General features: G+C 40.3%; 1 protein-coding gene across 2 annotated transcripts; it reads right to left on the bottom strand.

Moving 5' to 3' along the window:
• elmod1 (ELMO/CED-12 domain containing 1) lies at nt 1-11,626 on the bottom strand. Of its 2 annotated transcripts, none has more exons than XM_071544035.1 (10): nt 11,610-11,626; nt 7,228-7,373; nt 6,201-6,229; nt 5,902-5,999; nt 5,598-5,727; nt 4,835-4,968; nt 4,603-4,671; nt 2,331-2,381; nt 1,159-1,292; nt 1-176 (listed from the first exon to the last, which is right to left on the bottom strand). In XM_071544035.1, exons 1-10 carry the CDS (start codon nt 11,624-11,626, stop codon nt 1-3), a joined length of 984 nt encoding a protein of 327 aa, XP_071400136.1. The 2 variants fall into 2 exon arrangements, with proteins under 2 accessions (XP_071400136.1, XP_071400135.1); XM_071544034.1 differs by having other exon boundaries at nt 2,331-2,431; nt 4,599-4,671.
• Nucleotides 11,627-14,207: the final 2,581 nt, after the last annotated feature.

The raw sequence follows: 14,207 nt of genomic DNA on the forward strand, positions 1-14,207 counted from the left end.
TTAGAGGTTGACCAGGTGGAGGTCGGAGGCGGAGAAGTGGGGGCACAGCGCCATGTCGGGGTTTTTCAGTTGGCGGAGGATCCTCCGGTGGAACTTGGAGCGAACCCGGTTGAACTCCATGATGTCACTTGGATCCTCCTCGATCCAGAAACGGTGGAACTCCTGCATCAGGTAACCTGCGGTGGAGGAAAGGAAGACCTGTTTTAGCTTCTAAATGTCTATCAATATGGATTGAATGAATATGCATGAGACTGAGTCATTTTCAAAATATTAATTAGGATTAAGTTCCATAACCACAAATCATTTTCATTTATACTACATCCGCCCCTTCTTTCCATTCTGTAAGAAGAGTTTCATTGCAAAACGCTGCAGTATACAGTATATCAGTTTTGGAAAAATGTTGCTACCTTCAATTTTCTAGTCAATATTTCAAAAACTACAGATGATTCTATCCTCAAAAATAGAACTAATTTGCAAGCAAAGGTTTCAAGATGACTCATAACTGTGATAGTGAAGTAAAATGTGACCTACAGCAAAATCATACCAGCAGTGACTTTCTAAAAGCATGTGTTTTTCAAATGGTGGATGATAGACTGACTGACTGATATATATGTTTTTGATACACATGCCAATATGTTTAGATTGAAGCTGCCAATAGCTGATATTGTGTCGATATTAAATATCTTTATATTTGACCATTTTTATGCCAAAAAAAGTAAAGTATTCAGTGTTTAACCCTGAATTGCATTCTTGTCAGGGTGGAAAAGCCTCTGAAACGGCATTTAGACCATGGGACACTAAAACTCCATTGAAACCCAGAATAATAACAATACTAATACTAATGTAACTACTACTACTACTACTACTACTACCACTACTACTATTGCTAATAATAATAATAATACTAAATATTCATGCATACTTGTGTGGAATCTGATAAAAATTCCATATTATAATCAATTTAGGTTAAGGGCCTCCCATTGACAACCAGAGTAGTATTAGTAGTATTAATTTCAATAAGTATGTAATCAATCCAACTGCATCATATCCATCATATCAGAGATTGACAAGATCTCATTTTTAATATAAGAACACAATCAGTCTAACCCTAGTGGACAGCTTATTTAGCAGTGAAACTCCTCATGCATATCAACTCACAGAAGGTTTGCTGGAAGTGCAGCAGGCTGGGCATCTCCGGGGCCACGTTGTACAGGTGGGTCTTCAGAGCTCCGCTCACCAGCAGAGAGTAGGCCAGGTCTGTGATGTTGATGCCCACGATGGCAAAAGAATAGCTGGATGGGAGACAATGGAAATAACAGATTTAAGTGTGTAGAAGCCTGTTTTCTGAGGGTTTCAGTCAGAAGCTATACTAAAGGGTGCTAGTGGGGTTATGGATGGGTGCTAAAGAGCTACAGTGACAGTCAGTGGAAATAACGTGCTATATCTCTGTAGAAAGGATTCATTTAACCTTGACAGATTTTAGTTGCCTCATTTCTACTGCATTTTATGTGAATAACGATGAGTTTGGTATGATGTTGCTCTGTTAACCCACATGGTAGCATTTCAACCTGGGAGTTGGCCAAACAAGCACACAATTTTCACAATATGATATTATGGCAGGGTGAAAATTCATCCCTGTTTGAGAAAACCAAGATCATTTGGTTGGATCACACTCTAGTATTGATATGATGTCACTCGAACATTCTTGAAACAAGCTGATTTGCATTGGAAACAAATTACATTACCTTCACCCTGGATGTTTTTTGGGTTTTTTTTTTTCATTTTTCTTAAGAAAAATACGATTTTACGACTCAATACCAGACTAAATGATGAATTAAGCTGGATTCTTTTTGCTGTAACTGAAACGCTTATGTGTGTCCATGCATGTGTGTATGTGACTGTGTGAGCTTTTGTGTGTGTGTGTGTGTGTGTGTGTGTGTGTGTGTTGTTCGAGTCAGCCCTTAGCGCTTATCAGAACTAATGCAGACTGAAGGCAGAAGGCGGAGCAGTAGCTTGCTGCTCAGCGGCGTGCACAGTAGTGAAACACCTCCTGCCATTTTAGGCACAGGCATGGAAACTCAAACACACACATTCCCCCCCCTCTATCGCTTACATACACACTGTCTCACACTTACACACAAACACACTGCCTGGAAACCCACGTCACCGAGCTCCTCCACTGCTGAAACTGCCCTCTATTGGGGCCAAACCTCCAGACAGCTCCAGCAGCGGTAGCCCAGATCTGCCATAATACACCACCGCTATGATCCCCCCCCCACCTCGCACACACACACACACACACGTGCACGCCTGTGTGCGCAGACACTTACCCGATAGCTTTGTCTACGCTCTTCTGTTCCCATTCGGATTTGCTCATCTCACTGTGAAGGACACATAGTTCAGTCATGTACCGTCTACAAATGAAGCGACACTGAGAGCATCGTAATGTGGACCTTGTGCACACAAAACCTACTGGAAAATCTCAAGGAGTGTCCTTGTACTTGTAATAGCCATGTACCACAATTGATATATTTTAGACGTGTTTGTTTATACAGTATGTGATTATGAAATGTTTTTGCATTAAAGCTGCACTACACAACTTAGTTGGCGGCTCCAGATGGTAGTAACGGTTTGAATTTGGAGGATTTCATTACCCAGAAATCATGTAAGGTTATGTTTTGTTATGTTTTCTTCTTCTTATGCTGCGTTCCATTCAAAGTGAGAAGACTGAAATTTTCAGCTGGTAGATTGTAATTACAATGTGTGTTCCAGTGGTCCAAAAAAACAGATTTCCCACCAGTGACCATTCCAACACCAGAATTTAATTTGTCCAAATAGGATGAATCCATGGAGTCTCTATTAGTGGAGATGGGACGCTCTTCTCTGTTGCTGCCCCACTTTGTGATTTAGGCTGATGAGATGGGATTTATACATGAAAACATTGCCTAGCGCAGCTTTAAATGCATGAAACAACAGTGTGTGAAACATCAAAGCATAAGAGAAAGCTATGAATTCAGCACAAAACTTGTGAATGAAAGTGAAATCAAGTACCTTGGCTTTCTGTGTGTGCTCCTACAGTGCGTGTGAGAAAGAAGGAAGCATGGGCAAAATGGAGATGGAAGGGGGGAAAAAAAGAAGAATAGTGTTCATTTGTGAAATGAGACAGCTCACTGAGATGCCGATGCCAAACAATACAAGTGAGCGCTTGCTTCGTCACAGCAGACCATCAAAGACGACACAGTGAATGACATTAAGCAGTAAGAATGAACGCGATCAAGCAGAATATGGTCAATGCAGAGCTATGAGTGGTATAGTGCAGTTTAGTTAGTGTTAAAGGGATACAGCAAGTTTTGGGGAGATTGTCCCGTTGGTCAATTTGCCTGTTAAGTGATGAGAACAAAGACATCAAAATCATACATGTGTCCCCGGTAGATCGTTGGCTCCAGACCTTTAGCATACACTATGTTGACTGATAGTAGGCCTGCCATTATCCAAAGTAAGAAGACTGTTTTAGTAATAAAAAGTTGTTAATGCTTTTTATTATATGGCCTGTAGATTCATAAATATAACAAATGCAATATCATCAACTCAGTATAGCTGATGTAGCCAAGGTTGTTGTTGGAACTATTTCAGATGAGCAATCACATAATCTTTTATTGTGCAGTGATTTTTAGCTGTACACAATCTATGGAAACAGGGAAAGTAATTCCTAGTTCTCATTCTCTCAATTTTGAGATAATGCTAGTGGCCTACTATCACTCAATATAGTGTATGCTAAAGTGTTAGCATGGAGCCAACTATCACTCAACATAGTGTATTGTTAAAGTGTTCATATGGAGCCTACTATCACTCAACATAGTGTATGCTAAAGTGTTAGCATGGAGCCTACTCACTCAACATAGTGTATGCTAAAGTGTTAGCATGGAGCCAACTATCACTCAACATAGTGTATTGTTAAAGTGTTCATATGGAGCCTACTATCACTCAACATAGTGTATGCTAAAGTGTTAGCATGGAGCCTACTCACTCAACATAGTGTATGCTAAAGTGTTAGCATGGAGCCTACTCACTCAACATAGTGTATGCTAAAGTGTTAGCATGGAGCCTACTCACTCAACATAGTGTATGCTAAAGTGTTAGCATGGAGCCTACTATCACTCAACATAGTGTATGCTATAGTTAGCTCAACATAGTGTATGCTAGAATGTTAGCACGAAGGCTAACATAGTGTAGGCTGTGCTAAAGTGTTAGTCTACTATCACTCAACATAGTGTAGACTATGCTAAAGTGTTAGCATGAAGCCTACTATCACTCAACATAGGCTATGCTAAAGTGTTAGTATGAAGCCTACTATCACTCAACATGGTGTAGGCTATGCTAAAATGTTAGCATGGAGTCTACTAGCTATCACTCAACATAGTGTATGCGAAAGTGTTATCATGGAGCACCAGAGCCAATGATGTACCCAGGACACATGTATGATTTTGGTGTCTATGTTCTCATCACTTAACAGATAAATTGACCAAAAGGACAATGTACCAAAAACTTGTGTATTCCTTTAATGCATGGGTCTGGTAAAACTATAGAAGGGGGTTGACATACTTGTGCTTAGGTTGCAGGGAGTCGTGGAGCACCTGTAGAGCGGTGGCCTTGTCATGTTCTGCAAAATACCTGCAGAAAGATACAAACCTCAAGGAAAGGACTTCCAGAGCACAGACTTTACCATTGCATCACGCAGCTGTCAGACTGAACATTTTTCAGCATTTCATCATTCTGCCTCGGTTTACGGATCTCTCTATCATACAGTCACACACACACACACACACACACTTACAGCAGGTTGTGCAGGCCCAGCAGGCCCATGCCTCTGAAATCAGTCTTGGGATCGCTGCCTTGGAAACCGATCTCACACCACTGTTTGGAGATGCGGCCGGTGAGAGGTGTGTCAGGACGCAGCTCCTTCCATAGCTGTAACACACACACACACACACACACACACACACACACTTGCTCCTTCAACAATTGCATGAACTTGTAAACAATGAGCGAGGTTGCATGCGTCATCATCATTTTTGGTACATTTTTGGTATTAACATCAGTTTTGGTACTAACTTTAGCATTGATGAACAGGTAACAAAGGGAACCATTTCCACAATTAAGTAATTTTTATAATTCTGTAATCCGTAGAAAGTCATTCATGTTTGTATCTCCTCGTGTTTAGACTACTGTAACTCTCTTTATTCTGGCATCTACCAAAAGTCTTTCATCAGTCCAGCTTGTTCAAAATGCAAAACTCTGATTTTCACTGCTACAAACAGCAAATCACATCACTCCAGATCTGCCATCTCTTCACCAGTTACCTATTAAATTTTGGATTTTATTCATTTTACTGATATTATAAGATTTAAGACAGATATAAGATAAGACAGATCCCTTTTAAAGCGTGGTTAAGTCTGGCTCCAAGATATAACATAGACCTTTTAACCACCCATGAGTCAAAGTCTAGGCTGAAGACCAAAGCTGAGCAGGCTGTTGGCATTGGAGCTCTACAAAAAGTATTATTGTTGTTGTTGTTGTTGTTGTTGTTGTTACTGTACCTTCATCAGCATGTCCTCGTGGTCGGGGTTTTCACAGTCGTACGGCTCCCTGCGCAGCTTCTCCACCTCGGCCACCAGGCTCCTGTAGCCCACAATCTGAAACAGGCTGGCCTGGAGAGAGATGCTCAGCCTGGGGACAGACGGGGGAGTGGAAGGGGTCAGGCTGGAGGAGTCTCCTATTGTTAGCCTGCCTGTCTTAAGGTCCTCGTCCCACAACCAGTTTACGCTACGAGCTTAAAACTGTTCTACTGTAACATATGTGACGCAGTAACATAGTAATGCGATATGTAATGCAGCGTCTCACTGTGGGTTGGTGTCAGGGTTGATCTTCTTCAGGGCCATGATGTTGTCAATGGTCTTCTCCACTTTGTCCGGATGGACGCTGAGGGCAGACTGCAGCAGCTGGGGGAGGGGAAGAGGAGAAAAGACAGAAGAGGGAGCGGGACAAAGGGAGAGAAAAAGAGAGGAGGAGAAAAGATGGAAGGGGGAATAAGCAAGAGACAAAGGGAGAGGGAGAGTGAGGAGGACACACACCTGTAAACAGATTGCAGCTAGACAGATGCCAGTGGGGTTAAATGATCTGATAGATTCAGAGATCCTTACCTCATTCCTGGAGTACCTGAGAGACGACTCTGGAAGAAAAGAGTTGCACAGTGTGAGGCTATTTTTACAGTGGAACACAACTAGATAAAGTCAAATGAAAGAAATTGCAATTTAGTAGCTTTCAAAATGTATATTTTTACGTTTTGAAGGCTGATCCGATGCAGATATTTTGTATTCAAACTGTCGGAAGCTTTAAATTTGACAATTTTCATACTAAAAAGTTTCAAAAAATACAAGTACTCAGTGTTTCCCAAAGAATTGTATTCTTATCAGGGTGGAAAAACCTCTGAAACAGCATTTAGACCATGGGACACTAAAACTCTCCACTGAAATCCAGGCTAATAACAATAATGTAAAAGGACAATATCAGAATAACATATCAGTGTAACACTATTTTGACCAATTGATTCGTTCTGCTTGACACTTAGTTGCTTTGCACAACAAAGAACTACATAACATAATAATAATAAATACTGATTGAATGATTATACATGAAACTAAATCATTTTCAAAATATTAATAAGGATTATGCTCCATAACCACAATTAAAGTGTAAGCAAAGGTTTCAAGATGAGTAAAGTAAAATGCAACTTACATCAAAATCATACCAGCAATGAATTTCTAAAAGTATGTCAATTTTTCAAATGGTGGATGTTAGGCCGATTGACTGATATAGGTTTCTGATACACATGCCAATATTTTTAGATTGAAGCTACCAATAGCTGATATTAAATATCTTTAACCTTTGACCATTTTTATGACAAAAAAAAACAATATTTCCCCCAGAATTTTAATCTTGTCAGGGTGGAAAAACCTCTGAAACCATTTAGACCATCATGGGACACTAAAACCCTCCACTGAAATCCAGGATAATAACAATAATGTCGGAATGACAATATCCGAATAACATATCAGTGTAACATTATTTTGACCAATTGATTCGTTCTGCTTGATGCTTTTAGTTGCTTTGCACAACAAAGACCTACATAACATAATGAAAACCTATACAGGCAGTGTATGAGCCTACCGATCTTGAGGGTCCTGCGGGCCCCGTGCTTGTTGTTGTAGCAGATTCGCTGCAGCTCACAGCGTCCCGTAAACTTCCTGACCACAAACTTCAGTCCTCGCCACAGACATTTACAGTACAGGAACACAAAGAAATGGGTCACAACTCTGGAGAGAAAAAGACGGGGGGGGAGGGGTAATAGATAGATAGATAGATGGATAGTTAGATAGATAGATGGATAGATACACTTAGATATACATAGATACATAGATTTTTTTTGCACATTTTCTTTTGCTACAAAATTAGTTTGAAACACATATTTGGGATTTTTGGTCTAAAATTCATGCAGAATTCTGTAGTGGAAATGCTTTTTGCTTCATGGGTAAAAACATTTAATAATATATATTTTTTTCTTCATCTTGAGGTAATAGTAGTATAGGATTTTAGACCAAAAAATCCCACATAAATGCATTTTGATCAAATTTTGTAGCACAAGACAAAAAGTCAACGGGGTGAATAGTTTTCCTAGTCACTGTAGATAGAGAGTATCGCTGTAGAGATAGAGAGAGAATAAGAAGAGAGGAGGAGGAAGGGGGAGGGAGAAAGAAAGAGAAGGAAGTCAGTAAAATGTATTTTAGTTCTTTCCTACCAGGGGAGATTTGCAACAGATCAAAGTGTGCTATTTTTACAGGTGACACGGAGAAACAAAATGGAGACGTGGGCGTCTTGGGAAATGCATAGTGACCCATTAACAAACTGTGGAGAATAAACGCTTTCCGGCCCTCACTGGTCTCCCTCTGCACTGAATGATGGTCTCTTCAACTGTGGAGAAAGGCTTTGTGTGTGTGTGTGTGTGTGTGTGTGTGTGTGTGTGCATGAGCTTAGAGACAGATAGAGAAACAGCCTCCCTGTTAACTGCTATACAACAAGGTAGGCCTCAGATAAGAGGGAGGGAGGAAGGGAGGGAAGGAAGAAATATATACAGTATATATATATACAGAGAGGGGGGGGGGGAGCGAGGAAGAAAGAGGACGAAAGGAAGAAAGAAAGAGAGAAATATTGAAAGAGAGAGGAAGGAAGAAAGAAAGAACGAGAGAGAGAAAGGAAAGAAGAAAGGAAGGATGGAAGGAAGGAAAGAAGAAAGAAAGATAGAAAGAAAGAAATATAGAAAGAGAGGAAGGAAGAAAGAGAGAGAGAAAGAAAGAAAGAAATATAGACAGAGAGAGAGAGAGGACGAAAGGAAGACAGAAAGGAAGAAAGAGAACAAAAGATAGATAGATAGATAGATAGATAGATAGATAGATAGATAGATAGATAGATAGATAGATAGATACTTTTTTACTTTTGGTGTTCTTAAAAAACACCTGAAACACCTGAAAACTAGCCACAGTATCCTTGAAAAACAGATAGATAGATAGATAGAAAGAAGAAGAAAGAAAGAGAGAAAGAAAGAAAGAAAGAAAGAAAGAAAAAGAACTCTAACGCCATTCTATAACCTCACTATAACCATCCCTCCAATCTAACCTAGAACTGATCTCGGATCTGTGGTTCACTGCAAAGTCCCATTAAAACACGTCAAAACACACACACACACACACACACACACAGCAGGTGATGCTCACAAGCAGACTCACACCAATAGGCAGGGAGGCAGTGGAGGGGAAACCATCACAACCCAGTTCACCCTGAGCTCTTATCCTGCAGGAAGCTTGACTTTTTCCTCATCTATTATGAAAGTGTGGAAAAATCCATCTGTACAACATCTGCCCTGTCACTTTAACCACTGTTTTCTATCTGCAGAACAGAAGTTAACAACCCCTGCAGGGCTGAAATAAACCTCTCTCACGCTGTATCATCATAGCGTAAGTGTCCAAGTGATGTACATTATATGAGGACAGGCAGTCTTTGAAGGGGGGATAATGAAATGAAAATATAATTGATTTTTTTTTTTTTTTTTTTATATCGGTGGTCTGTTGCCTTATGAAGAGAAACGACTGAAGGTCATAGTTAACTAAATGAAAATGCCACTGTCTCCCAGTTGATAAAAGCATGCAGCATCTTCCATGTCAATAAAAAAAGAAAGTGATCATAACTGCGGTCCTGAAGGGTGAGTTCCCCTCTCTAGGCCTGTGGATGAGACTGGCATGTTAAGCAGCAGCGTGTTGAGGTTCAGCACCGCCAATATGTGTTCTCTCAAAGCGTCTTTGAACATGACACTGAACTGCCAACCTGCAAATCCTTCCGAGTCGCTCTGGATAAAAGCGGTAGATATAAACCAAAAAACCTCAAGAAGTCATTATCACTTATTTTTCCTTTATTATCTTACTCCTTACTCGATACTGATCTGTAGCACTAACAGTAATTACTTTGTAATTCGTCATGAAGACTGTGTTTTTTGTTTGTTGTTAGTTTTTGCGGGGGGGGGGGGGGGGGGGGGGAGTATTGTACTTTATTATAAACGTGTTTTGGTATGCATATATTTCTTCTGTCCTGGTTGTACCTACTATTTTTGCCATATACATAATGTTTATATGCCATTATGTTGTTTTTTTTGTTGTTTTTTTTTGTATGTATGTTACAAAAAACATGTTGAAACGATTTGAGGATCTACTGTTTACAATGTGGACAAACACCAATAAAAAGAGTTTTGAAAAAAAAAAAAAAAAAGTCATTATCACATTCATTTTGAGACATTAGTATGATTACTGTAAACAAATGAGACCATCGCTGAGAAAATTGGCAGCCTCTACCGGCCTCTACACTGTATTTTACATCGTGAGCCACTGGATCGGATTTGGCGGGAAATCTGCCGGATCGCTTTACGGCACCAAACAGGAAGAGGGCGCTGTTCTTCCAGAGCAAACAGAGCTAAAGCTTTCGGAGTTTCTGGCGACGGCAGATCAGGTCGGGAAAAAATCACGTCCGACATGTTGAAAGTGTCTTCAGGGAGCGGGGAGGGGAGGCTGGAAACAATGGGGGTTTATGGGAAATGTAGTCTTAATTTTGAGAAACGCCGACACTAACAATGCCACCGGTGTGAGACAGAGGCGACCGATCGTCTCCACCGTGCTCGCATTTGTTTACGGTAATTATACAAAGGAAGAACTATTAATTTGACAATGATATATTGGTGTTTAAAAATGCTACATGTAGCACCTGTAAGTGTACATTTAAGAGAATGTAGGGCTGAGAATATGTAGAGGTGAAATTCATTACTCAATAAGAGAACTCTTAACATGAATAGTGATACCAGCAGAGGTGGGGACTCGAGTCACATGACTTGGACTTGAGTCAGACTCAAGTCACATTTTTGAGACTTGGCTTGATGCATGAAGAGAAGGCTTGAGACTTGACTTGACTTGACTTGGGTTCTGGTGACTTGGGACTTGACTCTGACTTGTACTCTGATGACTTGAAAAGGTTTCTAAAGTCTTGACTTGAGATCTTGTGTTTGTGTAAATGACTCGGATTGAAAGTGAGGAGATTTGTTCCAGCAGACGACTGAATTTCAATTCTGCTTTCTGAATTTGTATGGAATGATTGAATTTATTGAAGTTGAAACTGATTATAGAAATCAAACTCATGATGCTCTTAGCAAGTTTTTATCCTATTAAAACCATATTGCATTGAAAAGTCCTAGATATGTAGTTTTCTTTAAGATATTAAATTAATACTGGACTCTTGATTTGTTCTGACTTGACTTGCTGTTCTACATTTAGACTTGAGACGACATTAATGACATGGACTTGACTTGGACTTGACTTGGTGTTCTACATTTAGACTTGGGACTTGACTTGAGACTCGTGCCTCAAGACTTGAGACTGACTTGGGACTTTATCAAAGTTGACTTGGTCACAACTCTGGATGCCAGCAATGATTTTGTCAGAATAGGAGTTCGTTTTTTCAAATAGAGTTATTTCACAATGAACCTCTTCATACAGAGCGAGCATTAGAATAGGACAGCAACAACTAGAATAGACAGAAAATACCATTTATAACTAATAATACTGCTAATAATACGACTGTTACTAATAATAGGCTACCAATGGGGAGCATTTGCTTTTGTACGTGTGCTCTATAATTAAGAGGCCTCTTCTTGCACTCAAATCCATTTAGACCACAACAGCCACTTACTGGCCATACAATACCACCCATCGATTGACGAGGGGTTTCAAATGGGAGAAGTGGGAATTCACATGCTACAGTATTCTGTATCCAAAGACAAATCCCTATTCATTACAGTAGACCCAAAAGGCACACGGGGGGGGGGGGGGGGGGGGGGGGGGGGACACGTGCATTCCTACATCTTTTAAGACCTGTATCCTATTTTGTGACGACTATAAGAAAAACAAAATATAGCACAGCGTCCACGCAGCGATGGAGTCTCCTCGGCGGCTGTTTACCTCAGGAAATGCTTCATCTTGAGCGGCCGTCACTCCCGTCGTCTCTTCGGCAGTCGCTTTGGATGGAGTGATTTTCCTGGAAAGAAGATGAAATGACAGTGAGAGAGAGAGAGAGAGAGGGGGGGGGGGGGGATTTCTCTATGATTCTACCCACAGAGAGCTGATGTTAATGTAACGCTGCCATGTCTCTTTTGCTTTATCCAACTGGGGGCCTTTTTTCTCTCCGGAGCTGTCCGCGGTGCTGAAGGATTAACGCGCATGTAATCTGCGGCCGTTCGGCTACACCTCGGTGCTATTATGTGGCGTTTCTGTTTCCATTCGGTTGCGAATAAAACCGAAAACAGACACGGAGATCCCGTTTGCAGCGCCTATGCATTCCTCATAGATCCGGTAAACGCGGCTATTTCCCGTCTCCGGGCTGATTAGCGACCCAAGGCACAAACACTCATTCATAATCAGCCTGTAACGTTGATCGCACCCAAAAAAACACAAACACAAAACAACACACATGCAGAAATAGGAACGAACGCTCCCCCTCTCTTACCGATTTGGAGAATTATAGGCGGACAAAAAAAAACCGGATGAGATGCGGCGGGTTGCAGCGTTTCGTCCTCTTCACTCGGTTCCAGCCGCCTGCTTCTCCTCCATGATGACAAAGTCACTGAGGCTGAGGAGGGCTCCGTCTAAAAGCTACAACACAGCATCGCAATGCAGAACACAGAGGGTCAGAGCCGCAAATCGATAGGCCTCTGATTGCAACCCGTGATCGATTGACAGATGACTAAACTTTTGCTGGGATTGTATTCATGCCTTCTGTTCTTATTTGATGAGATTTTGTCCTGAGGAACCCCATCTGATTTTTTTTTTTTATTGTTAGTATTCAGTGTAGAATTGCATAACTGTCCTTAGTATATTTTATATAGAATGATAACCTCAGGGTGGAGAGTGAAAACATCCTTCTGTATTCTCTCATAGTAAAAACGTCAAATAACAGTGGAATTAAAGGAGCGGTATGTAATTATGGCCTTTACTGGCCTCTATAGGCGACTAGTAGGAACTGCAACAACATTCAGTGGTGGAAAGTAACTAAGTACATTTACTCAAGTACGGTACTTAAGTACAATTTTGAGATACTTGTACTTTACTTGAGTATTTCCATTTCATCCTACTTTAAACTTCCACTACATTTCAGAGGGAAATATTGTACTTTCTACTCCACTACATTTATTTGGCAACTTTAGTTACTTTTCAGATGGAGATTTGACACAATGGAAAATATAACAAGCTTTTAAAATACAACACATTGTTAAAGATGAAACCAGTGGTTTCCAACCTTTTTGGCTTTTGACGTCTTACAAAAAGCAGTGTGTAGTCGGGTCACATTTCAGATGTCTATGAGTTGTTAACAGCTCCACCAAATAGTGATTTTTCCCTCTAAACCTCACATGGTTTCATTTCAATAAATGTTCAAACGATCCAATATTTCAGCAAAAATCAAAGATTAGAGAAAAAGTCCAAAAACTGAAAACAGATTTGTGTATCAGAACTTTGTTTTTTCTTCTTTCCTCTCCCATTAATCATCTCACGACCCCTCAGATTTATCCGGTGACCCTTTGGAGGGTCCCGACCCCTAGGTTGGGAACCACAGGACTAAACTAGCTAACTGTATATAAAGTAGTTCAAACTAGCTCCACCTCCAGCAGCTACAACAGTAACATGCTGCTTACACACTGATGCTTCAGTATTAATAATCTAATGATGTCATATATAATAAAATATCAGTCAGAGGGACCAAACCACTACTTTTACTTTAATACTTTAACTGCATTTTGCTGCTAATACTTATGTACTTTTACTTAAGTAGGATTTTGAATGCAGGACTTTTACTAGTAATGGAGTATTTTTACATTGCTGTATTGGTACTTTTACTTAAGTAAAGGATCAGAGTACTTCTTCCACCACTGACAACACTGATAGAATTTATCCCCTCCCGCACAAGTCTCTGGTACAGGCCTCAACCCATTTTCACAATAGAGAGTAAGGTAGCTAATTAGAGCAGACATCCAACAGAAACATAGTGAAGAGGTGATGTATCATGATAAATGCTTTTTGATTTGCTTTTCTGTCTTGAGAATGAGGCTTTGTAGCGGTCCAGAATGTGAGTTTTGAAAGCCAGAAATCTCAGCACGTGCTCAAGTAATCATTGAGTCATTGGTATTGATCAATAACCCGATCAACTCTCCGCCGATGTGTTATGTTTTTATGCTATGAGGTAGAAAAGTATGGGAGCCACTATTCTGGGCTATGTGGAGGTAGGCTGTCAGAATCAGCAGCCAATACAATGACATCAAAAACATATGTCTGTGGGATATACAGCCAATGGTAAAATTATGATCACTACGAAACCATATTATATTTTCCAACCATAAAATGTCCTACATACACCTCAATCCTAGTCAAATTCATGCTGATCCTGATAATGTGGATTTTTTTGCTACATTAAGTATAAAATGTAATATTGTGTAAAATCTAGTCTAAATTCTACAGTAGCTTTAAGAAAGACTGACTCACACAAATAGGCACATTTAAAGTGGCAAG

Source organism: Centroberyx affinis, unplaced genomic scaffold, assembly GCF_046629955.1.
Source record: "Centroberyx affinis isolate AG114_WGS23_722 - 3 ecotype Tasmania unplaced genomic scaffold, CSIRO-AGI_Caff_v1 ptg004438l_1, whole genome shotgun sequence".
Classification (NCBI taxonomy): domain Eukaryota; kingdom Metazoa; phylum Chordata; class Actinopteri; order Beryciformes; family Berycidae; genus Centroberyx; species Centroberyx affinis.

Coding starts and splice junctions, on each gene's coding strand:
- elmod1 (XM_071544034.1), bottom strand. Junction 5,728..5,901: donor AACCCTGACACCAACCCACA/GTGAGACGCTGC, acceptor GTCTGTCCCCAG/GCTGAGCATCTCTCTCCAGG. Junction 1,293..2,330: donor AGCGTAGACAAAGCTATCGG/GTAAGTGTCTGC, acceptor TCTCCCATCCAG/CTATTCTTTTGCCATCGTGG.